We start from the raw sequence: 25777 nt of genomic DNA, 5'->3' as shown, positions 1-25777 counted from the left end.
GCAGAAACAAGAGGGGTCTCCCTTTGTCACTAATTGAGCAGGTTCTCCCAAAGGGTGAGAGCCGGGCCCAATGTAGTGGCAACATGCTTGCGGTCAAGTTCAAAGACAAAAGGGACGTCTTTTTCTTGACAACAATCCATGGTCCCGGCACCACGGCCAGCACTGTTCGAGGTACCCCAGCACAGGTCCACAAACCGGACTGTGCGCCGGGGTACAGCAAACACATGGGGGGAGTTGATCTTTCTGATCAAGTCCTCCAGCCCTATAGTGCCATGCGGAAAACGAAGGTGTGGTATAAAAAACTGGCTGTGCACATCGTACAAATGGCACTGTATAACGCATACGTGCTATCACGATGTGCAGGCCAGACCAACAACACCTTCCTTCAGTTCCAGGAGGCGGTGATAAAGGCCCTGATTGGAGGCGTGGAAGGAGCGGGCCCCAGCACCCCTGGAACTCAAGGTTCCCGTATGGTACCGGTGCAACATTTTCCCTGTGAGGGGAGAGCAAAAAAAAAGGTGCCGGGTGTGCTATAAAAGGGGGATAAGAAGGGAAACTCGTTTCCAATGTGAAACGTGTCCCGACAAACCTGGACTGTGTTTGAATGAATGCTTCAGAATTCATCACACGTCCGTGGACTAGCCACATCCTGATATTCCACTACAGAACTCACCCACACCAGGCTGATATACACAACACCACACACACACACCAACCTGACGTACACTACACCACACCCCAACCTGACATACACTACACCACACACACCAACCTGACGTACACTACACCACACCCCAACCTGACATACACTACACCACACACACCAACCTGACGTAGTGTGTCAGATTGGTGTGTGTGGCGTAGTGTACATCAGGTTGGTGTGTGGTGTGGTATAGTGTACGTCAGGTTGGTGTGTGTGTGTGGTGTACACTACACCACACACACCTACCTGACGTACACTACACCACACCCCAACCTGACATACACTACACCACACACACCAACCTGACGTAGTGTGTCAGATTGGTGTGTGTGGCGTAGTGTACATCAGGTTGGTGTGTGGTGTGGTATAGTGTACGTCAGGTTGGTGTGTGTGTGGTGTACACTACACCACACACACCTACCTGACGTACACTACACCACACCCCAACCTGACATACACTACACCACACACACCAACCTGACGTAGTGTGTCAGATTGGTGTGTGTGGCGTAGTGTACATCAGGTTGGTGTGTGGTGTGGTATAGTGTACGTCAGGTTGGTGTGTGTGTGTGGTGTACACTACACCACACACACCTACCTGACGTACACTACACTACACCCCAACCTGACATACACTACACCACACACACACCAACCTGACGTAGTGTGTCAGATTGGTGTGTGTGGCGTAGTGTACATCAGGTTGGTGTGTGGTGTGGTATAGTGTACGTCAGGTTGGTGTGTGTGTGTGTGTGTGGTGTACACTACACCACACACACCTACCTGACGTACACTACACCACACCCCAACCTGACATACACTACACCACACACACTAACCTGACGTAGTGTGTCAGATTGGCGTGTGTTGCGTAGTGTACATCAGGTTGGTGTGTGGTGTGGTATAGTGTACGTCAGGTTGGTGTGTGTGTGTGGTGTACACTACACCACACACACCTACCTGACGTACACTACACCACACACCAACCTAACATACACTACACAACCCAACCTGACGTAGTGTCAGGGTGTGTATGGCGTAGTGTACGTCAGTTTGGTGTGGTATAGTGTACGTCAGGTGTGTGTGTGTGTGTGTGTGGTGAATACTACACCACACACACACCAACCTGACATACACTACATACCTTCCATACACAACATAGTGTCCGCTAACGATTGGAGCTAATTTTTCATTCAAAAAGTGAAATGGCGCACCTTCCTTTCCGAGCTTTGCCGTGCGCCCAAACAGTGGTTTACCCCCACATGTGAGGTATCGGTGTACTCAGGAGATATTGCCCAACAAATTTTATCATCCATTTTACCCTGATGCCTATGTAAAAATGAAAAAAATTGAGGCTAAAATAAAAATTTTGTGAAAAAAAAGTACTTTTTCATTTTTATGGATCAATTTGTGAAGCACCTGGGAGTTCAAAGTGCTCAATATGCATCTAGATAAGTTCCTTGGGTGGTCTAGTTTCCAAAATGGGGTCATATGTGGGGGAGCTCCAATGTTTAGGCACACGGCGGCTCTCCAAACGTGACATGGTGTCCGCTAAAGATTGGAGTTATTTTTTCATTCAAAAAGTCAAATGACGCTCCTTCCCTTCCGAGCCTTGCCGTGCGCCCAAACAGTGGTTTACGCCTACATGTGAGGTATCGGTGTACTCAGGAGATATTGCCCAACAAATTTTAGCATCCATTTTACCCTGATGCCCATGTGAAAATGAAAAAAATTGAGGCTAAAATAAAAATTTTGTGAAAAAAAAGTACTTTTTCATTTTTATGGATCAATTTGTGAAGCACCTGGGGGTTCAAAGTGCTCAATATGCATCTAGATAAGTTCCTTGGGTGGTCTAGTTTCCAAAATGGGGTCATATGTGGGGGAGCTCCAATGTTTAGGCACACGGCGGCTCTCCAAACGTGACATGGTGTCCGCTAAAGATTGGAGCTATTTTTTCATTCAAAAAGTCAAATGGCGCTCCTTCCCTTCCGAGCCTTGCCGTGCGCCTAAACAGTGGTTTACGCCTACATTTGAGGTATCGGTGTACTCAGGAGATATTGCCCAACAAATTTTAGCATCCATTTTACCCTGATGCCCATGTGAAAATGAAAAAAATTGAGGCTAAAATAAAATTTTTGTGAAAAAAAAGTACTTTTTCATTTTTATGGATCAATTTGTGAAGCACCTGGGGGTTCAAAGTGCTCAATATGCATCTAGATAAGTTCCTTGGGTGGTCTAGTTTCCAAAATGGAGTCATATGTGGGGGAGCTCCAATGTTTAGGCACACGGCGGCTCTCCAAACGTGACATGGTGTCCGCTAACGATGGAGATAATTTTTCATTCAAAAAGTCAAATGGCGCTCCTTCCCTTCCGAGCCTTAGCATGTGTCCAAACAGTGGTTTACCCCCACATATGAGGTATCGGTGTACTCAGGAGAAATTGCCCAACAAATTTTAGGATCCATTTTATCCTGTTACCCATGTGAAAATGAAAAAATTGAGGCTAAAAGAATTTTTTTGTGAAAAAAAAGTACTTTTTCATTTTTACGGATCAATTTGTGAAGCACCTGGGGGTTCAAAGTGCTCACTATGCATCTAGATAAGTTCCTTGGGGCGTCTAGTTTCCAAAATGGGGTCACTTGTGGGGGAGCTCCAATTTTTAGGCACATGGGGGCTCTCCAAATGTGACATGGTGTCTGCTAAAGAGTGCAGCCAATTTTTCATTCAAAAAGTCAAATGGCGCTCCTTCCCTTCCAAGCCCTGCCGTGCGCCCAAACAGTGGTTTACGCCCACATATGAGGTATCAGCGTACTCAGGACAAATTGGACAACAACTTTCGTGGTTCAGTTTCTCCTTTTACCATTGGGAAAATAAAAAAATTGTTGCTGAAAGATCATTTTTGTGACTAAAAAGTTAAATGTTCATTTTTTCCTTCCATGTTGCTTCTGCTGCTGTGAAGCACCTGAAGGGTTAATAAACTTCTTGAATGTGGTTTTGAGCACCTTGAGTGGTGCAGTTTTTAGAATGGTGTCACTTTTGGGTATTTTCAGCCATATAGACCCCTCAAACTGACTTCAAATGTGAGGTGGTCCCTAAAAAAAATGGTTTTGTAAATTTCGTTGTAAAAATTAGAAATCGCTGGTCAAATTTTAACCCTTATAACTTCCTAGCAAAAAAAAATGTTGTTTCCAAAATTGTGCTGATGTAAAGTAGACATGTGGGAAATGTTATTTATTAACTATTTTGTGTCACATATCTCTCTGGTTTAACAGAATAAAAATTCAAAATTTGAAAATTGCGAAATTTTCAAAATTTTCACCAAATTTCCAATTTTTTCACACATAAACGCAAAAATTATCGACCTAAATTTACCACTAACATGAAGCCCAATATGTCACGAAAAAACAATCTCGGAACCGCTAGGATCCGTTGAAGAGTTCCTGAGTTATTACCTCATAAAGGGACACTGGTCAGAATTGCAAAAAATGGCAAGGTCTTTAAGGTCAAAATAGGCTGGGTCATGAAGGGGTTAAAGGAACAGGACAAATCTTATAGAATGATACTAACACAGACCTGGGCAAAGTGTGGCCAGCAGGCCACATCCGGCCCCTGGCTGTCTCAGTCCGGCCCGTGGATCGAGACAGCCGTGGGGCTGGAAATCAGAGGTCCACGGGCCGCACCATGCCTGCCCACTCGCTGATTCAATCTGCGGCTCTGCACTGCGCCACTGATGGACACAGAGGCATATTGGGGGGGGTAGCCGTGGCATGTGCCTTGGGTGCAGCCGGCAGGGAGGTGAAGTCGGGCCGCCTAATGCGGCAGTCACCATTTTCTCCCCCGGTGGCTGCATTCTGCCACCCCTCGGACTGGGAGTTGGCTGTTCTCTCTACCGGCTGTCAAGATGACAGCCAGCACAGAGAAGTTGCAGCGTGCCAGATCCCAGGGATCAATTGCACTCGCAGAGTACAACTGAGGCTCTGACCACCGGGTCAGAGCGACGCAAGCAGCATGATCAGAACATGTGATCACTCTGCTGACGTCACTCGCCACCCTGCAGAGGAGCACATTGGTGGTAAGTGCTCCAGTGGAGCTGAAGACACCACAGATTAAGTGCAAGAGGGGATGATTTAGCTTGGGGATGGGGGGATTTAATGTATGGGGGAGATATGGAGTGGGGATGGGGAGATTTAATGGATGGGGGATTTAATGTGTGTGGGGTGATTTGGAGTGGGGATGGGGGTTTTAATGTGTCCGGGGAGATTTAGGGTGGGAATGGAGGGATTTAGTGGATGGGGGATTTAATGTGTGTGGGGAGAGTTGGTGGGGATGGGGGGTATTTAATGTGTGTGGGGATGTGGAGATTTAATGTGTGTGGAAAGATTTGGAGTTGGGATGGGGGGATTTAATGTGTGTGGGGAGATTTGGAGAAGAGATGGGGAGATTTAATATGTGGGCGAGATTTGGAGTGGGGATGGGGGCATGGACAGGAAAACAGTATGAGGGGGATGCGTGCAGACACAGTATGGTGAGTGGGGAGATGGGTGCAGACAATATGGAGAGCAAACAGGGGAATGTATGTGGACACAGTATGAGTAGCGATGGGAAAATGAATGTGGACACAGTATGGGGAGTGAGGGTGATGGGATGTGTGCAGACACAGTATGGGGAGCCAGGAGTTTATGTCAGCCAGCAGTATAGAGAGTGAGGGGTAAATATATAAGGAGACAGTATGGTGAACAGGGGGATATGAGAGGAGACAGTATGAGAAGGGAGGGTAATAGTGTGAGGAGACAATATGGGGAGAGAAAAGTGAGTGGGCACAGAATAGAGAATGAGTAGTGCAGGCGTAGCATGGGGGAATACTGTTAGAGTACAGTCAGGAGGAGACAGTATACCAAGGAGGAGGGATGTGATGAGAGGATACAGTATAGAGACTGGGCCCTAGAGAGAGAGGACAGTGTGAAGAGGGGCCAGTGTGGAAAGGAGAATGTCAGTGTGAAGAGCATGTACCATGAGAGAGACAATGTGGGGGTCATATTTTGTGCAGACAATATAGTGAGGGGCAATTATTTATTCAGGGGCTCAGCGTAGGGCAGATATTTTTATTCAGAAGCATTATAATGACACTGGTATCTTTAAAGGTATCATGTGGAGATTTGCTGTGGAAGATCGGAGAAGTCTGCAGAGACGGTTGTGGATGGGAAAACTCATCATGGGGTCTGAACAAGATGAAGACAAGAAGGAGAGCGACTCCAGAGACAACATTTCCCCGTTTCCCCCTTCTTCAGCAATACCAAATAGTAATGTACAGAATTGCCCCATGTTTCCTGTTCTCTGCCAATACCAAGTAGTGATGTACAGAATTGCCCCATGTTTCCCGTTCTCCGCCAATACCAAGTAGTGATGTACAGAATTGCCCCATGTTTCCCGTTCTCCGATAATACCAAGTAGTGATGTACAGAATTGCCCCATGTTTCCCATTCTCCGCCAGTACCAAGTAGTGATGTACAGAATTGCCCCATGTTTCCCCTTTCTCCACCAGTACCAAATAGTGATGTACAGAATTGCCCCATGTTTCCCCCCTCTCCACCAGTACAATGTAGTGATGTACAGAATTGCCCCATGTTTCCCCTTTCTCCGATAATACCAAGTAGTGATGTACAGAATTGCCTCATGTTTCCCCTTTCTCCACCAGTACAATGTAGTGATGTACAGAATTGCCCCATGTTTCCCCCTTCTCCACCAGTACAATGTAGTGATGTACAGAATTGCAATCCTCCCTGTGCTCCACTTAGATACACCATAAATCCCCCATCTGGATGGTGCCCTAGACAGCTGCCCACACTGCATACTCCTTTCAACATGAAATGTCTAATATTAATAACAGAATTTCTGCAGTCATACAAACTAGGTTGGTCCCTTTAATACATACGAATGGAACAGTGATGAAATTACTTACTCAGTGTCATCACCAGGAGGAGTAAGAAACCCCCTGTGCCACCTGCAGCCAGGAGAGAGAAGGGTAATATCAAGAGGTCAATGGAGTTATGAAGAAGGTCCACTGTCAGTGCTTCTCAAATCATTAACACTGACCAAAATTACAACAACAAAAAATTAAATGATCATGAAAAGCAAACCCAAGATCTAAGCAGTGCGCAGAGGGTGCAGAGACTTTGGAAGAGACACACAGCAGAGAGAGACATCCAGAGAGTGACCTCTCCTCCTTTCTGGATCAAACCCTGGAGTTCTGCTGTACAGTGGAAACTTGGTGCCAGTCTCCTGCCCTGAGAGAAGAGATCGGTGCCTTCCAATCCTAATCTTCTGTTCACAGAAAGCTAGGCAGTTTTGGAGAAGAGCAAGCTTAGCACCAGTCTTTTGCACAGTGAGAAGAAATCTGTGCCAGCTGTAAAAGTCTACAGCACAAAGGGTGCAGACAGAGCATTTCAAGAAACCTTTGTAGAACCCATCTACATAACAGGCACAGGAAGGAAAGAAGAGCAAATACAAGCAGTAGACACAGGAGGAGAAAGTCCTGCGCAAGCAACAGGCAATTCAAGTTTCATCTGGAGAGCTACAGAGGAAGGAGGCAAGCATATACACAGAGAGAAGGACACTGGAGGACTATCTCCTGGTGTTCTCCCAGTAGGAGCTATCTGAAAAGTGGAATTCTCAGACTTTATGATAGATTATTTGCTAACATGGAGGATATAAGTAAGCAGAGTCCTGAGATGGCTCAGGGTCCAGGGAAGGAGGACATCAGATATTTGGTCAGAGGGTCCAGAAGCCAGATGGACTTTTTGCAGGAAGTCACAGAAGACATGTCATTGGATAGTCTTCTATATGAGAAACCAGAAGACTCCTATGAGAAGAGAGGAGGACCATCTCCTGATAACAATGAGCTGGATAATGTCCTGGACTGTATCCTGGACTCTTCTACATCAAGCCACCACCACCACCTTTGGTCTGACTGTAGTATTCCTGAGATACAAGGCATAGGAGATGTTAAGAATGTTGCTGAATCCAAAGGTGACATGGTAGATATCAAAGTTTGGACAGAAGCCACAGCATCTGGAAAGAAGATAACTCAAGAGAAAGCCAGCCTGGAGGACGTTACTGGGAACCAGAAATCTGTGAAAAGTGGTGTTCTGGGGGTTGATCCCAATAAACCTCCAACCCTGGCACCTGAAGTACATCTCATAACTATGCCAAACTTGGATATGAATGTATTATATCTATCTACTCAGGAAACAGAGTTGGTGAAACCAGAAGGTCATGAGCAAAGGTTTTCACCCCCAATCCCATCACAGGAGTTGGCTTCATACACATTACAGAGCTCCAATTCACACCCTGCGGATGCCCAGGTCAAGCAGGAAGGACCTGAGGTCTTATTATTTCATCCCACAGAAGAAAGTCCTCTTCTCCAGGATTATAAATTATGCTCTTCTGGTCTTGCCACCCCTGAAACTGACCGGTCTTTGGACTTTATCCTTTTCAAAACTGAGTCTGCATCCGAGTATCAAGCCTATAGACCCAACAGGGGTAAACCAGCTGAAAACAAAATCCATGTTGTACCTTCTTCTAACCCAACTCAAGGTATCTACCAGCCGTTAAGTCTTAATGGGCAACAACAGCATGGCTACCAGGCAGGAAGGGTGAGAGAGACTTTCCTACCCCAGATTGATCTACCGTACGTCCAGTACATCAGGTAACTAATAACTTGTGATATTAGATCATTTTTAATATCGTTCATTGTGTTCCCAAATATTGACCTCGATTATTAGAAATAACATCATGCTTTATTATAATATTATATTTATGTCCTTTCAGGTCATATAATACATTTGGTTAAAAAAAACTCACTTTTTTTAATAATTGATTTTTGGGGTTTTTATTTTACTCTAGTTGGGCTAGATTTTTTTTTTTTTAGTTTTTTTTATCTTTTTGGGAATCACAAATTTTGGAATGATGAAATCTCCTTTACGGGGCAGACAGGCTCTATTTTTTTGTGATCCAATAGCATTTTATGTAGATTAAAGGCTTATCCCATCCATTTTCTGTTGACCAGTGCTTGGTTAAAATAATAAAATCAAATGTCACTCACCCTCTCCCAGAACAGCGCTCTGTTTACTGGCTATACTGGTGACGTCATGACTACAGCACACATCACCGCTGCAGCCAATCACTATGCTCAGTGGCTCATGTAATCTACGTCGGCAGAGCCAGTGATCTCAGTGATTGACTGCAGCGGTGATTTGCGCTGATGTCAACGGTGTAGCCAGTAAGCAGAGACTGGAGCAGTGGTATAGAGTCAGTACTGGACTGGGGAAGGATGAGTAACATCTGATTTTATTAATTTAACCCACTGCTTGCCATCAAAGAGCAGAATGCTATAACCCCTTTTTAACGTTTATTACCTATCCATCGGATAAGTATATAAATGTGTCTACCCTTCCCTCAAATTTGGCTAAGGACTCCAGTTTTCCAATTAAAAATGTATAAATTATCACGACATGCCAGAAAAACCCCTAACAGGCTGCAGCAATCATCACAACCACTAAATTACAGCACACAGACACGTATAGCATAAACTGAGAATCTCAAAGTCATGTCTTTTATGACTATAGAATATCCCTTTAATGAATACCTATAAATATCCCTTTAATGAACACCTATAGATTTCAATAGCTGCCTCAGCAGTTGATCATATTTTGTCGCTATCAGCTAAAAGGGGTCTTACCTCCCTTTCCCTAGGAGCAGTTTGTTAGAAAAAACAGAAAACATACTGAGCTTTACTCACCCACCCCAGGTCCAGCGCTGAGTCTCTGCCACTGTTCCCGAGGAGGGTGAGGGAAAATGGAGAATTAAGAGAAGTTGACAGCAGGTCTTTACATTTGGTATTCGTGGTATGGCGTTGTAGGGGCTTGTCCCCCACTAATTCATAAAAATGATAGGGTTCCCATCTGTCAGTCATGAAAAATCTAGAGGAGAGTCAGGATGGAAATGAACCAGGGGGGCTTCAATATACTTGTAAAGGGAAGTCCAAGTACACTGACGCCCCCTGTGCACTTCCAGTTTAATTTGCATATTGCTTCTAAGCCAGGAGCATGACAGGTTCCCTTTAAATATTTGTAAGAAAAACCTAAATATTGATGTTTTTATGGTGATCAAAAATGAAGAAAAAAAATCCTTGGGGGTCATATGTTACACATCTCCTTTAATCACTTAAGATAGAGCATTACCTGGAGATTAAAGGGAATCTGTCAGTAGGATCTACCCTTCTAAGTTGTCTAGAGAAAATGAGACCCTGATATCTGCGATCTGGTGTCTTATTCCAGAAAAAAGCAAGGTTTTTTTTTAATATGTAAATGAACTGTTAAGATCTATGGGCAGGACATAGATCTCCCACGAGAATCTGCCTCCAGAGTTTATTAGAGATTATATAAAAAAAAGGGAGCATTACCAGTGTGAGACATGTAGATCAGGAGAACAGACTGTCAGTCATTACATGTCTCACATTAATAACACTTCCTTTCCTTTGCAATAATCTCTGGAGGCAGATTCTCGGGGAGATCTATGTCCGGCCCATAGATCTTAACAGCTAATTTATATATTAAGAAAAACATCAATTTCTTTGGAATAAAACATCGGATCGCAGATGTCAGGGTATCATTTTATTCAGCTTCCTTTGTCCATACAGACGGCTTAGGAGGATTAATTCTACTGATCGATTCCTTTTAAGGACGAAGCAGATTTTTTTTGTTTGTTTCATTGTCTAATTACAAAAGCGATAGCATTTTAACTCCTTTCTTCTGTTCATTAGCGTTTTTTTCCTTCCCCTTCTTAAAGGGAACCTGTCAGCAGGATTGTGCACAGTAACCTACAGACAGTGTCAGGTCGGCACCGTTATACTGATTACAATGATACCTGGTGATGAAGTCTGTCTTGTGGTTGTTGTTTAATCTTTATTTTCTGTTTTAAGTTAATGATATGCTCGTGGAGGGTCTTCATGTGGTGCTCTGATTAGGTATTCATAATGCAGACTGTTGACAGGTCACTGATCCCTCACTGACCTGCCCCCTAGTTTACATAATGAATATTATATGTACATATTGAAAAAAAACAAAACAACCTTCTGCTGATAGGTGCCGGCGGTGGCGCCTGCACTGTAGCGCCTGCACTGCAGCATGATCACATATGTAATGTGCATATAACTAATATGTTTGAGGTTATCCTGATATTCCTAAAAAAAAAAAAAAAAGAAATCCTTTGGAAAATGGCGCCGGCGTAGTAGCAGCTATCTGTGTATATAGCTGTGATCCAATAACTGTTACTACGCAGGCGTCGGCGGCGCCATCTTGGAGGAGGACATTTTTTTTCTCTAAGAAGATGGCTCTGCTAGCGCCTGTGCAGTAGCAGCTATTGGATTACAGCTATATACACAGATAGCTGCTACTGCGCCGGCACCATTTTCCAAAGGTTTTCTTTTTTTTTTTAGGAATATCAGGATAACCTCAAACATATTAATTATATACACAGTACACATGCGATCATGCTGCAGGGCAGGCGCCACCGCCAGTGCCTGCCTGCAGAAGGATTTTTGTTTTTAGTATGTACATATAATAGTCATTATGCAAACTAGGGGGCAGTCAGTGAGGGATCAGTGACCTGCCAGCAGTTTGCATTATGAATACCTGATCAGAGCACCACATGCAGACCCCACACAGGCCGCCACGAAGCACGCGCATATCATTAACTCAAAACTGAAGATAAAGATTAAGCAACAACCACAAGACGGATTTCATCACCAGGCATCACTGTAATCAGTATAAGGCCGGCTTCACACTCAGCGTATGAAAATACGGTCCGTATATTACGGCCGTAATACGCTGAAATGTCCCGAAAATAGTGGTCCGTAGCTCCTCCGTAGGCAGGGTGTGTCAGCGTTTTTTGCGCATGGCATCCTCCGTATGTAATCCGTATGGCATCCGTACTGCGTGGTTTTCTCGCAGGCTTGCAAAACCAGCATACCGCTATAGAAATGATCCATGTGTCCCAAAAAGAAAAAAATATATATATACACTGTCTATATATATATATATATATATATATATATATATATATATATATATATATGTCAGTAGACACATATATGTATATATATTACTATTTTTTCCAGCGCTATACAGCTTGAAAGCCGGTAATTCAATTACCGGCTTTTTCTTTCTCCTTCCTAAAACCCGACATGATTTGAGACATGGTTTACATACAGTAAACCATGTCTTCTCTCCATTTTTTTAGCAGATTCCACACTACTAATGTTAGTAGTGTGTATCTGCAAAATTTGGCCGTTCTAGCTCTTAAAATAAAGGGTTAAATGGCGGAAAAAATTGGCGTGGGCTTCCGCGCAATTTTCTCCGCCAGAGTAGTAAAGCCAGTGACTGAGGGCAGATATTAATAGCCTGGAGAGGGTCCATGGTTATTGGCCCCCCCCTGGCTAAAAACACCTGCCCCCAGCCACCCCAGAAAAGGCACATCTGGAAGATGCGCCTATTCTGGCACTTGGCCACTCTCTTCCCATTCCCGTGTAGCGGTGGGATATGGGATAATGAAGGGTTAATGCCACCTTGCTATTGTAAGGTGACATTAAGCCTAATTAATAATGGAGAGGCGTCAATTATGACACCTATCCATTATTAATCCAATTGTAGTAAAGGGTTAAATAAAACACAAACACATTATTTAAAATTATTTTAATGAAATAAAAACAATGGTTGCTTTCTAGGTAAGTTCCCACGATCTATGAACATCCAGCAGAGGGCGCCTCACCGCAAATGAAGCTAAATATAGCACATTGATCTATATTTAGACTCATTCCCCGGGGTTTTGCAGCGAGGAGTAGCATTGCATTACCAAAGCTCCTTGCTGCAAAATGTTTTAACCCCTTCAGAAGGATTTACATCGTTGGACGTTACAGATCTGCGGAAGGTAAGTATATTGTTGGTTTATTATGTTTTTTCTTTCACAGAACGAGGGTCTTCAGTGACTGGATTGGGCGTAGAATAAAATACTCCAACAACCATTGTTTTTATTTCATTAAAATAATTTTAAATAATGTGTTTGTGTTTTATTTAACCCTTTACTACAATTGGATTAATAATGGATAGGTGTCATAATTGACGCCTCTCCATTATTAATTAGGCTTAATGTCACCTTACAATAGCAAGGTGGCATTAACCCTTTATTACCCCATATCCCACCGCTACACGGGAATGGGAAGAGAGTGGCCAAGTGCCAGAATAGGCGCATCTTCCAGATGTGCCTTTTCTGGGGTGGCTGGGGGCAGATATTTTTAGCCAGGGGGGGCCAATAACCATGGACCCTCTCCAGGCTATTAATATCTGCCCTCAGTCACTGGCTTTACTACTCTGGCGGAGAAAATTGCGCGGGAGCCCACGCCAATTTTTTCCGCCATTTAACCCTTTATTTTAAGAGCTAGAACGGCCAAATTTTGCAGATACACACTACTGACATTAGTAGTGTGGAATCTGCAAAAAAAAATGGAGAGAAGACATGGTTTACTGTATGTAAACCATGTCTCAAATCATGTCGGGTTTTAGGAAGGAGAAAGAAAAAGCCGGTAATTGAATTACCGGCTTTCAAGCTGTATAGCGCTGGAAAAAATATTAATATATATACATATATGTGTCTCACTGACATATATATATATATATATATATATATATATATATATATATATATATACAGTGGGGCAAAAAAGTATTTAGTCAGTCAGCAATAGTGCAAGTTCCACCACTTAAAAAGATGAGAGGCGTCTGTAATTTACATCATAGGTAGACCTCAACTATGGGAGACAAACTGAGAAAAAAAAATCCAGAAAATCACATTGTCTGTTTTTTTAACATTTTATTTGCATATTATGGTGGAAAATAAGTATTTGGTCAGAAACAAACAATCCAGATTTCTGGCTCTCACAGACCTGTAGCTTCTTCTTGAAGAGTCTCCTCTTTCCTCCACTCATTACCTGTAGTAATGGCACCTGTTTAAACTTGTTATCAGTATAAAAAGACACCTGTGCACACCCTCAAACAGTCTGACTCCAAACTCCACTATGGTGAAGACCCAAGAGCTGTCAAAGGACACCAGAAACAAAATTGTAGCCCTGCACCAGGCTGGGAAGACTGAATCTGCAATAGCCAACCAGCTTGGATTGAAGAAATCAACAGTGGGAGCAATAATTAGAAAATGGAAGACATACAAGACCACTGATAATCTCCCTCGATCTGGGGCTCCACGCAAAATCCCACCCCGTGGGGTCAGAATGATCACAAGAACGGTGAGCAAAAATCCCAGAACCATGCGGGGGGACCTAGTGAATGAACTGCAGAGAGCTGGGACCAATTTAACAAGGCCTACCATAAGTAACACACTACGCCACCATGGACTCAGATCCTGCAGTGCCAGACGTGTCCCACTGCTTAAGCCAGTACATGTCTGGGCCCGTCTGAAGTTTGCTAGAGAGCATTTGGATGATCCAGAGGAGTTTTGGGAGAATGTCCTATGGTCTGATGAAACCAAACTGGAACTGTTTGGTAGAAACACAACTTGTCGTGTTTGGAGGAAAAAGAATACTGAGTTGCATCTATCAAACACCATACCTACTGTAAAGCATGGTGGTGGAAACATCATGCTTTGGGGCTGTTTCTCTGCAAAGGGGCCAGGACGACTGATCTGGGTACATGAAAGAATGAATGGGGCCATGTATCGTGAGATTTTGAGTGCAAACCTCCTTCCATCAGCAAGGGCATTGAAGATGAAACGTGGCTGGGTCTTTCAACATGACAATGATCCAAAGCACACCACCAGGGCAACGAAGGAGTGGCTTCGTGAGAAGCATTTCAAGGTCCTGGAGTGGCCTAGCCAGTCTCCAGATCTCAACCCTATAGAAAACCTTTGGAGGGAGTTGAAAGTCCGTGTTGCCAAGCGAAAAGCCAAAAACAACACTGCTCTAGAGGAGATCTGCATGGAGGAATGGGCCAACATACCAACAACAGTGTGTGGCAACCTTGTGAAGACTTACAGAAAACGTTTGACCTCTGTCATTGCCAACAAAGGATATATTACAAAGTATTGAGATGAAATTTTGTTTCTGACCAAATACTTATTTTCCACCATAATATGCAAATAAATTGTTAAAAAAACAGACAATGTGATTTTCTGCATTTTTTTTCTCAGTTTGTCTCCCATAGTTGAGGTCTACCTATGATGTAAATTACAGACGCTTCTCATCTTTTTAAGTGGTGGAACTTGCACTATTGCTGACTGACTAAATACTTTTTTGCCCCACTGTATATATATATACCTATTCTATGTGTACACATTTATTCTACCTATTCTACTGTAAGCTGTCAGTGTGATTTTACTGTACACTGCACTGAATTGCCGGCTTTTCTCTCTAACAGCGCTGCGTATTTCTCGCAAGTCACACTGCTTGTCCGTGTGTAATCCGTATTTTTCACGCTTCCATAGACTTTAATTGGCGTATTTCTTGCGCAGTACGGTGACAAACGCAGCATGCTGCGATTTTGTACGGCCGTAGAAAGCCGTATGATACTGATCAGTAAAATACGGCAGATAGGAGCAGAGGCATAGAGAATAATTGTGCCGTATTTTTTGCGAGTTTTACGGACGTAGTTTCTGCGCTCTTACGTCCGTAAAACTCGCAAGTGTGAAGCCGGCCTAACAGTGCCGACCTGACGCTGTCTGTAGGTTACACAGCACAATCCTGCTGACAGGTTCCTTTTAAGAATCAAAATGTTTGTGTTATTTTTCCATCGCCATAGACATATATGCAAGATTAGTTGTAGTTTTGAATGGCATCTTCACCTCAACTGTATAATTTTCAGGAAAACAAAAAAAAAAAAGAATTATAAAAGTGGAGAAACTGGGATAGAAACGCACAATTCCACCATTATTTTTTCAGTTTAATTTTTGCGGCATTAACTGTACAATAAAAATGAACTGACGGCGCAAATCTCCAGGTCAGTGCCACTATCGTTATTGCAAACTGATATTTTTATTTCTTTTTATCTTTTAGTGTTTGTACAATTATTATTTGCTTTAAGTTTTCACTTTTAAAAATATTGGTTTGTGTTGCTATTTTCTGGATCCAGCTTTTTATATTTTGGTTGTTGATAGAGCAGTGTGAGGACATGTACTAGCTTGTATAATCAGCATTTTGGGGGAACATACCACTTATTGATTGTTCTGTATTGCATTTTTTAGAAAGTTACAGTGGGCAAAAAAAAATTGGAAATTCTAGAATTTTTAATTTTTACAGTGCATATTGTATGGCTTAATATTTTATTTTTATCTACTTTTATGTTATTTTATATTTCCATGTGTGTCACCGTGCATTTTTCACTTGTGCAGTATAACAATAGATAAGAGGACGTCTTTGATCATGGCAATTATTATTATACTTAGTGCACACAGAGTCCACTGTTATATAAATAACTGTCCCTTTATTACATTACCTTGTTTTGTTACTATGTAATGTTATTATTACATTTATTACTAATCAGAACTATTTGATGTGCATGCAGCAGAGTATTTCCTATTGATTTCCTATACGTATACGTTCTTTTCATCTGGGACCTTAGGTGCTCGTCTTTATACTCTTCACTCTTGATATATAAGATGTGACTTATCATCTTTGTAGTCTTCCATGTTCCTACATTGTTTATTTCTATCATTTTACCTGCTGCCAGTAGCTGTGTTTTTGGGCCCATACATCTAGAATTTCACTTTTTCTCCATTTTTTAATGCATCCATAAGTTTATACTTTGCTACATTATTTTCAGTGTAGTTTCTGTTTTTGAACTGATCTTTCCTATTTATATAAAGGGATACCCTATAATGTGTAATTTAGTGGAATATTGGGCGGCTGCAGACGAGCGTATGAAAAATCCATCTGTAAATCTTGGATAATTTATTGCTAATTTTTATCCTTCATGTGCCATCCGTGTTTCCGTTTCTTACATCCATTTGTCATCCATGTGCCATCCGTGTTTCCGTTTCGTACATCTGTGTGTCATTCATGTGCCATCTGTGTTTCCGTTTTTTACATCCATGTGTCATCCGTGTTTCCCTTTCTTACATCTGTGCATCATCTGTGCATCATCCATGTGCCATCCATGTTTCCGTTTCTTACATCTGTGCATCATCCATGTGCCATCCATGTTTCCGTTTCTAACATCCGTGTGTCTTCTGTGTGCCATCCATGTTTCCATTTCTTACATACATGTGTCATCCATGTGCCATCTGCGTTATGTGTCATCCATGTGCCATCTGTGTTTCTGTTTCTTACATCCGTGCGTCATCCATGCTTCAGTTTCTTACATCCGTGTGTCGTCCGTGTGCCATCCATGTTTCCGTTTCTAACATCCGTGTGTCATCCATGTGCCATCCATGTTTCCGTTTCTTACATACATGTGTCATCCATGTGCTATCTGTGTTTCTGTTTCTTAAATCCGTGTGTCATCCATGTGCCATCCGTGCTTCAGTTTCTTACATCCATGTGTCGTCCGTGTGCCATCCATGTTTCCGTTTCTTACATACATGTGTCATCCATGTGCCATCTGTGTTATGTGTCATCCATGTGCCATCTGTGTTTCTGTTTCTTACATCTGTGCATCATCCATGTGCCATCCGTGTTTCCATTTCTAACATCCGTGTGTCATCTGTGTGCCATCCATATTTCCGTTTCTTACATACATGTGTCATCCATGTGCCATCTGTGTTATGTGTCATCCATGTGCCATCTGTGTTTCTGTTTCTTACATCCGTGCGTCATCCATGTGCCATCCGTGCTTCAGTTTCTTACATCCATGTGTCGTCCGTGTGCCATCCATGTTTCCGTTTCTTACATACATGTGTCATCCATGTGCCATCTGTGTTATGTGTCATCCTTGTGCCATCTGTGTTTCTGTTTCTTACATCCGTGCGTCATCCATGCTTCAGTTTCTTACATCCGTGTGTCGTCCGTGTGCCATCCATGTTTCCGTTTCTAACATCTGTGTGTCATCCATGTGCCATCCATGTTTCCGTTTCTTACATACATGTGTCATCCATGTGCTATCTGTGTTTCTGTTTCTTACATCCGTGTGTCATCCATGTGCCATCCGTGCTTCAGTTTCTTACATCCATGTGTCGTCCGTGTGCCATCCATGTTTCCGTTTCTTACATACATGTGTCATCCATGTGCCATCTGTGTTATGTGTCATCCATGTGCCATCTGTGTTTCTGTTTCTTACATCCGTGCGTCATCCATGTGCCATCCGTGCTTCAGTTTCTTACATCCATGTGTCGTCCGTGTGCCATCCATGTTTCCATTTCTTACATACATGTGTCATCCATGTGCCATCTGTGTTATGTGTCATCCATGTGCCATCTGTGTTTCTGTTTCTTACATCCGTGCGTCATCCATGCTTCAGTTTCTTACATCCGTGTGTCGTCCGTGTGCCATCCATGTTTCCGTTTCTAACATCCGTGTGTCATCCATCTGCCATCCATGTTTCCGTTTCTTACATACATGTGTCATCCATGTGCTATCTGTGTTTCTGTTTCTTACATCCGTGCGTCATCCGTGCTTCAGTTTCTTACATCCGTGTGTCATCCATGTTTCCGTTTCTAACATCCGTGTGTCATCCATGTGCCATCCATGTTTCCGTTTCTTACATACATGTGTCATCCATGTGCCATCTGTGTTTCTGTTTCTTACATCCGTGCATCATCCATGTGTTGTCCGTGTTTCCATTTCTTACATCATGTATCATTCATGTGCCGTCATCCATGTGCCATCTGTGCTTCAGTTTCTTACATCCGTGTGTCATCCGTCTGCCATCCATGTTTCCGTTTCTTACATCTGTGCGCCATCCATGTGCCATGCATGTTTCCGTTTCTTATGTCCGTGTGCCATCCGTTTTCATACAAGTACATTAAAACAAGTACATAATCACATGCAGTTCCCTAGGTTTACAATAGAAATGTAGCCATAAAATCGGATGCCCCTCTGATGGAGGTAGGATCCTTGTAGGATGCAATTTTTCTCTTGTACCCATAGACTTGAGAGTCTCTTCTGAAAGTAGAAATCTTTTTCTCATGGACGGTTGGACCAAAAATCAAAAATCGTTCACCTGACCAGCCCTATAGAATAACATGGCGGTGTGCTTTTGGCCACTTGGTGGTTTAATACAGTAAAGTTAACAGGTCATTCCTATATGGGATATTTATGGCATATTCTCACCAATGGTGCCATCACTGTCACCGTGCGACAGGACTCCATTATTGAGCTAGATATGGGGCCCGTTGGTGGCACCTGCATCTGATGGACATTTATATAGATATGCTATAAATATCCCAGATGTGTACAATGAGTGTGCGCCTTGTGCTGTGGATATGACGCCAATATGGAGCTGGTTCTCTGCTCTTTTATTGGTGCGCCACGTACTAACCAAGTGCTTCACTAAAGTGTTTTCTGGTGTAAGAGTTGGTACACCATGGGATGGAATCGGTGTTGTCAAGCCCACCCAACAAATTCTTTAAAAGTTACACCACTAATGCTTCTTAGCCAAAACATGACCATTCTCTACGTGGGTCATTAAACCCCCATTTTGGATTGTGTTTTCTTCTGCACTGAACCCTGCTGCGACTGCGGCTTACGTTTTAAAAAAAAATTTGAGATGGATAAGATAGATATTGTGAATAGATTCCGAGATTCCCAGTGTTTGCCGTGTGGTTCATCTGTTGCTGAGGTCCTTGTGTGCTTTACCTATTATTCTGGAGGAAATTAAGACCGGGTCACTCTGCCACTTGATCTAATGTGATTCTTAGTATTGTTCTTGACTTCTCGCCTGTGGTAACATTCACTGAGCAGAAGACAAGGATACAGGATAATGGCGCAGTGTTAAATTCTCTGGTTACACAATGATCTTCCTCGCTCACTTTTTAGTGCTTAAATATATTAATAGTATCAATTACCCATACTAATTATAATACTAAAAGCAATATGATTTTATCAGAGAACTCTATTATATGCAGGGCACACAACTTAGGATGCTGGTGACACCATGAATAAGCCACGTTTCGGCAATCACCAAATTATCCCATGTAAATAGGTTTGTTACAGCTTTTATTGTATGATAAAAATTCTGTGACCACATGATATTGCAATTTTTACAGTTATAGAAGAAATTCAGAACTTTTGGGAAAAAAAAAGTTTTTTTTTTCTGTGTTAATTAAACCTTAGACTCAAAATACCCCCATTTTACCCAGTGCAATCTCTCCCAGTGGGCACAACACATACAAAACCTATTCACTTACCTTTTATGCATCTTGCAAACATATGATAGTTCCTACCAAAAATCACAAATTTTGACTCATCAAACCACTGCTCTTGGTTATGATAGTATATCAACTCACTCGGGAAAATAGGTAACACACTAAAACTGCAACTGTCGCTTCCAGTTCCTGTACAGACTAGAAATCCTGACCACACAGTCCCTAGTGGTTCCTGTGTGACCAGAGATAGCCCTAACCACAAACTTGACAATGGCAACTCAGACCCATGCTGTCTGAAACGAAGTCGAGCGCTTCACATTCCTCCTAAAGAACCGAAGGACAGCACAGAATGAAAATTACCTACAGAAGGGAAAGTGTGCTGAAAAAAGTTAAGCTACCAGAATAAGTAAAACATACCACAAAATGCAAAATAAAGGATCAAGTATGTACTGTTAGAAAGAATGTCGCCTATTTATAAAAAAGAATCAGAACCTAGATGCAGGGTAAAGAACATAAACAGCCAATAGATAAACCCTAGCTGATCTTTCACTAACTTGCTTAAACTACAGCATCATGGCTGGACAACCATATGAGATTATCACCAGGAGGAAATACCAGCAGGGGTAAAGTGCATAAAGTTGTACCTGAAAGGTGATAGGGCAGACAAATGAGTAAATGAAAACATCTGTTTTCCTATAAAGAATGAAGCAAGAATAACAGACTAAACACCCATAGAAAAGGTGTATCTGCTGTGGCTCGGCGGACAGAGAAGCTGACCACAAAGCAAAGACTCAAAGGTTCGAACACAGAACCATGACAATCTAATGTTCAGCCCTTGTGTTGTTTGGCCCAAACAAGTCTTTTCTTGTTTGCAGTCCTCAGTAGTGGATTTTTTCAGCAATTTGACCATAAAGGCCTTCTTATTACAGTCTCCTCTGGACAATTATGTTGAGGTGCGTCCGCTACCTGATAATTTATGAGGTGCTGTCAATTTAGATTTTCCGAGGCTGGTAGTTCCGATGAACTTATCCTCTACAGCATAATACATTTTTCTTCTTCCTGTTCTGTTGCGATAATCATGAGAGACAGTTTTATTATGATGATTGATGGTTTTCATGACTGAATTTAAGGATACTTTCAAGGTTCAAGCAATTTTCCAGATTGACTGACCATCAAGTCTTAAAATCGTGTTTGACTTTCGTTTATCTTTAGTGAGTTGAGTGGTCCTTGCCATATTCTGGCTTAGAACAGTTGTGGAATAGGGCTCAGCACTGTATGGAGCTGTGTACCAACACTGCCTCTGCAAAACACACCTGGTGGTCACAAACACTTTCTGAAGGCCACAAATAAAATCCTCAAATTTATTCTTGATAACTGTTCATTAGAATCCATTCCAGGTGACTACCTGATGAAGCTTCTTGAAAAACAATGTCAAGTGTGTGTAATCATAAGAGTAAAAGGGGGGTATTTTAAGGAATCTAAGATTTTACACATATTCTAGTTTGTTTAACGTGTGTTTCTTTACTCCATGTTTCCATTTGTGATCCTTCATGGCTTTTCTGCCTTCAGTCTGAATCTACAATGTCCACATTCCAATAGCGACAAGGAAACCATTGCATGAATGCGTCACAACTTTTGACCAGTGCCGCATGACATTTCAACCCCTTTGTATTGCATTTTTGGAGGGAGGTGCAGTGTCAAAAAATTGTTTTGATTATTCTTTACACCATTTACCGTATGGCTTAATTAATTTGATATTTTCTAAAATTGGACTTTTACTTACAATGGCTAAATATTTTTATCTTTGGATTGGGAAAAGACAGCTTATTTTATTTTTTTACAGTTTTTAAAACTTTTTTTATAATTACTTTTCACTTATTTTTTAGTTTTCCTAGGAGTCTTGAACCTCCGATCAATATTGCAGTATTTAGCAAAAATCACTATCTCCTTTGAGACCCAACCGGAGGTCTATGGAGAAGCCTAATGTGTACAAAATTTTAATAGAAACCCCATTTTTTTTTATAAATCATTGTGATTAGACATCAAAGCAAAATGTTTTAATATCTTTTTAAAAACTTATCAGGCTCCAGAGGACAAAGGCTTCTGAAGTTAGATTATACATCGCTAAGTACAGTATCCCCAGGGCTTAGTAGAATTATCTTTCTATGCATGGTATTGGGAATCCATACTGAATTCCATAATCACACTATTATGCCTATTTTTATGTCCAAAGGTCCGAAGATCCCGATCAAACGTCACAATATGGCTTTGACTCATTACCACAGAAGATCTGTTTGATTTGTGGAGATGAGGCATCTGGATGTCACTATGGGGTCCTCACCTGTGGAAGTTGTAAGGTGTTCTTTAAGAGAGCCATAGAAGGTAAGAATTCTCTTCTGTAATTTTTAGATTTTAAATGGGTTTTCTTGGCTTTAAGTATTGACATCTTATGCTTTTTTCCGGCTCTGGCGACATATTTTTATTATCGCATTTTTATGGGACACTTCTAGCATGGCCAGTAATCCTCATAGAAATCAATAATGAGCTGCCTCGACTTTGTGTTTACCATATAGAAATGGGTTTTATCAACTAGACAACTTCTTCAATGAAGAGTTAGTGTGAGTACCCCATGCCATTTGCTAAAATTCATGTCCTTGGCCATTTTTTTTTTAAAGCGTAATTTAGTTATGACATAGATCGCTAAATATGTTACTTGTAATCTGCGCCTTGAGTTCTTCGAAAAGCGAACTCTCTGTGATTTTCAAGGATGATTGTAATGGTAAGCACATTCCTCTGGAAGAAGATATAGTAGAAAAAAAGTTTTAGTAAAAGAAAAGTTCACTGGTCAGTTTGGTCATGGTCTTGCACATGGTTGGTCGAGGCTGCGTTCACATGTGTGTAGAAATATAATTTCCATGGTTCATAAATTTAAGATGTTTCTTTGCAACAATCTGTGATTCAAGCTGTTGGGTTTTCTTTCCTTCATTGTCTTCTGTGCAGGAAGGTAAATAACTGCTTTTGTAGGTGAAGTAGCAGCATGGTCAGTTTTGTCTCACAAAATATTACTAGATCTTCTATAAGCCCAGGCTGTAACACAATAGTGGGCTCCTCAGGTCCAGCAACCATTATTCTCGAGATCACTGGCCAACTGAAGACACCAATGAACTGCATTGGACTGGAAGAACGGGAGCAGTGGTGGGGCCTATTCATGGGGTTTACAACATTGGCAAACAAGGGAGGATAAATCCAGAAAAGGAGAAACCTCCATCATCGCTCTCACCTACAATACATGGGTAGTTAGAGGGGTGATCTACTATTGGGTTTTATTGACTGCAAATGGTAGGAGAAAATGTCAATCTATCCTTGTTTCCATTATATATACCTGGATACATGGATTATTGTGTCTTTGTCATCTTTTTTAAAGGGAATCTGTCACCCCATTTTTGACCTATAAGCTGTGGCCACCGCCATCAGGGGCTTATCTACAGCATTCTGTAACGCTGTAGATAAGCCCCCAATGTAACCTGAAAGATAAGAAAAACAAGTTAGATTATACTCACCCAGGGGCGGTCCTGGGGTGGTCCAGGTCCAGCGCCTCCCATCTTCTTACGATCATGTCCTCTTCTTTGCTTCCTGTCGCAGCTCCTGCGCAGGCGTACTTTAGCTGCCCTATTAAGGGCAGACCAAAAATCTGCAGTGCGCAGGCGCCGGGAAATGTCAGAGAGGCCAGGCGCCTGCGCACTGCAGTACTTTGCTCTGCCCTCAACAGGAGCCACGACAGGAAGAAAAGAAGAGGACGGCATCACATGAAGATGGGAGACGCTGGACCCAGACCGTGACGCCCATCGGACCGGACAACACTGCACCAGGACCGCCCCTGGGTGAGTATAAGCTAATTTGTTTTTCTTATCTTTCAAGTTACATCGGGGGCTTATCTACAGCATTACAGAATGCATTACAGAATGCTGTAGATAAGCCCCTGATGGCGGTGGTCGCAGCTTATAGCCGAAAACTGGGGTGACAGATTCCCTTTAACCTCTGTGAATATCTTTTTATGTTTTCTGTCCCCCCTCCTGCGCTTCTTCTTTTCATATATATTTTTTGTATAATGATTTTATTGTTTTAACAGAGGAATCTGATGCTAGACATACGCTTTTGCTTCTAAAAACTGTCTAAACTGTCTACTTATGACGTTATGACAGGTCCTCTTTAAATCGAGGGGAAAAAGTCAGAAATTTGGTTTCAGTTGCATTTTCCAAGACCCATAACTTTTTTATTTTTCTGTCAATTAAACTGTGTGCGAGTTTGTTTTTTGTATGGAGAGCCGATGTTTTTATTGATCTCAATTTGTTGTACATACAACAATTTGATTGCCTTTTATTCTATTTTTATGGAAGTGTGGCAACAACAACAATAAATTCTGGCATTTTGATTTTTCTACAACATTTACCATTTTGGTACATTAATTATACGGTGGGGAAAATAAGTATTTCATACACCTCCTGATTTTGCAAGTTTTTCCAGACTTAAGAATTATGTAGAAATCATACAATGCGATTTTCTGGTTTTTATTTTTAGATTCTGTCTCTCATAGTTGAAGTATACCTGCGATGAAAATTACAGACCTCTCCATTCTTTGTAGATGGGAAAGCGTGCAAACTCGTCAGTGTATCAAATTCGTATTTTCCCCACTATATATTTTGATTGACTTTTCCAGACCTGGTGATATTATTATTTTTTATTGTTAACAGGACAAAAAGCGGTGATTCAATTGTATATCATTTTTTAAAAACTTTTTTTTTTTTTAATTTTAGTCCCCTTAGTGGACTCTGCAATCATATTGGAGTATTTAGAAAGTGATGTTCTCCTTTGAACCTCAGCTTGTTTTGGGGATCACAGGAGGATTAAGAAGGAGGCTGATGGCGGTTGTTGGCGCACGTTAAAGGACCCTGACTGTTGTAACCCATCACCCACTTATCATGTTTACTCAGGTGCTGATGGAAACTAGCACTTGCACAAATCAGCAATCGCATAATTTGAAGGCCATTTATTTTGTTTAATAGCAGATCATGCTGAAGTCACTGATGTTACAGACAAATCTTGTCCGTGTATCACAGCTGGCATCTGCCTGGTATGGTGTGGTATTAGGTACATATTGAGGGTAGTAGGGCATCCTAACGTGGTCATACACCCTAGAAAGCTGTGTTGGCCAATAGCTACTGTACATCTTTCTACTCCCCAGTACATGTATGCTTCACTGAGATTACTATGAACACTTCATAAACATGGGTATTTTAGGGTTTCATGCTTTTGGTTAGCCACTTGGAACATGAAGCCTTAGGGTTTTTATATAAAAAATGGAAGAATGTTTATTTCCATTGGTTGTACAGCATGAAAACGAAACTATCACTATAAACCCCTAGCCTTATCCAGGCACTAACTGAACAATACAGATCCTGGCTTTTCAGACCAGATTAGACCGAGTTTTGTCACACAAAACAGGTATCATCGATAGCAACCAATGATACTTATAGTTTGGTGCACGCAGCCTGTCCAAGCCTTTTCTACAGATATTCTGGCTTTTCCCTCTTCAGCTCCAATACAAATCCAACCTGCTCAGCTTCCCCAGCTGACTGACTGGTAAACACATAGCCTGGTGCTAGTCCTAGCTAGTCATGTGCATCAGGGCCGGTAGTGCTAAGAGTTAACCCTAGCC

The 25777-nt window shown here is 41.9% G+C and overlaps 1 protein-coding gene across 1 annotated transcript in view; it reads left to right on the top strand.

The window, feature by feature from the left end:
* Positions 1 to 6663: 6663 nt before the first annotated feature.
* PGR (progesterone receptor) overlaps positions 6664 to 25777 on the top strand; it is a 169616-nt gene continuing 150502 nt past the window's right edge. The window contains exons 1-2 of the mRNA XM_069759186.1: positions 6664 to 8407; positions 22295 to 22443. Coding sequence (XP_069615287.1) covers positions 7401 to 8407; positions 22295 to 22443 — 1156 coding nt within the window. The 5' untranslated portion in view covers positions 6664 to 7400. The remainder of the gene's footprint in view (positions 8408 to 22294; positions 22444 to 25777) is intronic.

The sequence above is a fragment of the Ranitomeya imitator genome, chromosome 3, assembly GCF_032444005.1.
Source record: "Ranitomeya imitator isolate aRanImi1 chromosome 3, aRanImi1.pri, whole genome shotgun sequence".
Taxonomy (NCBI): domain Eukaryota; kingdom Metazoa; phylum Chordata; class Amphibia; order Anura; family Dendrobatidae; genus Ranitomeya; species Ranitomeya imitator.
The sequence above is the reverse complement of the archived record's forward strand: the minus strand, read 5'-3'. Positions and strand labels throughout refer to the sequence as shown.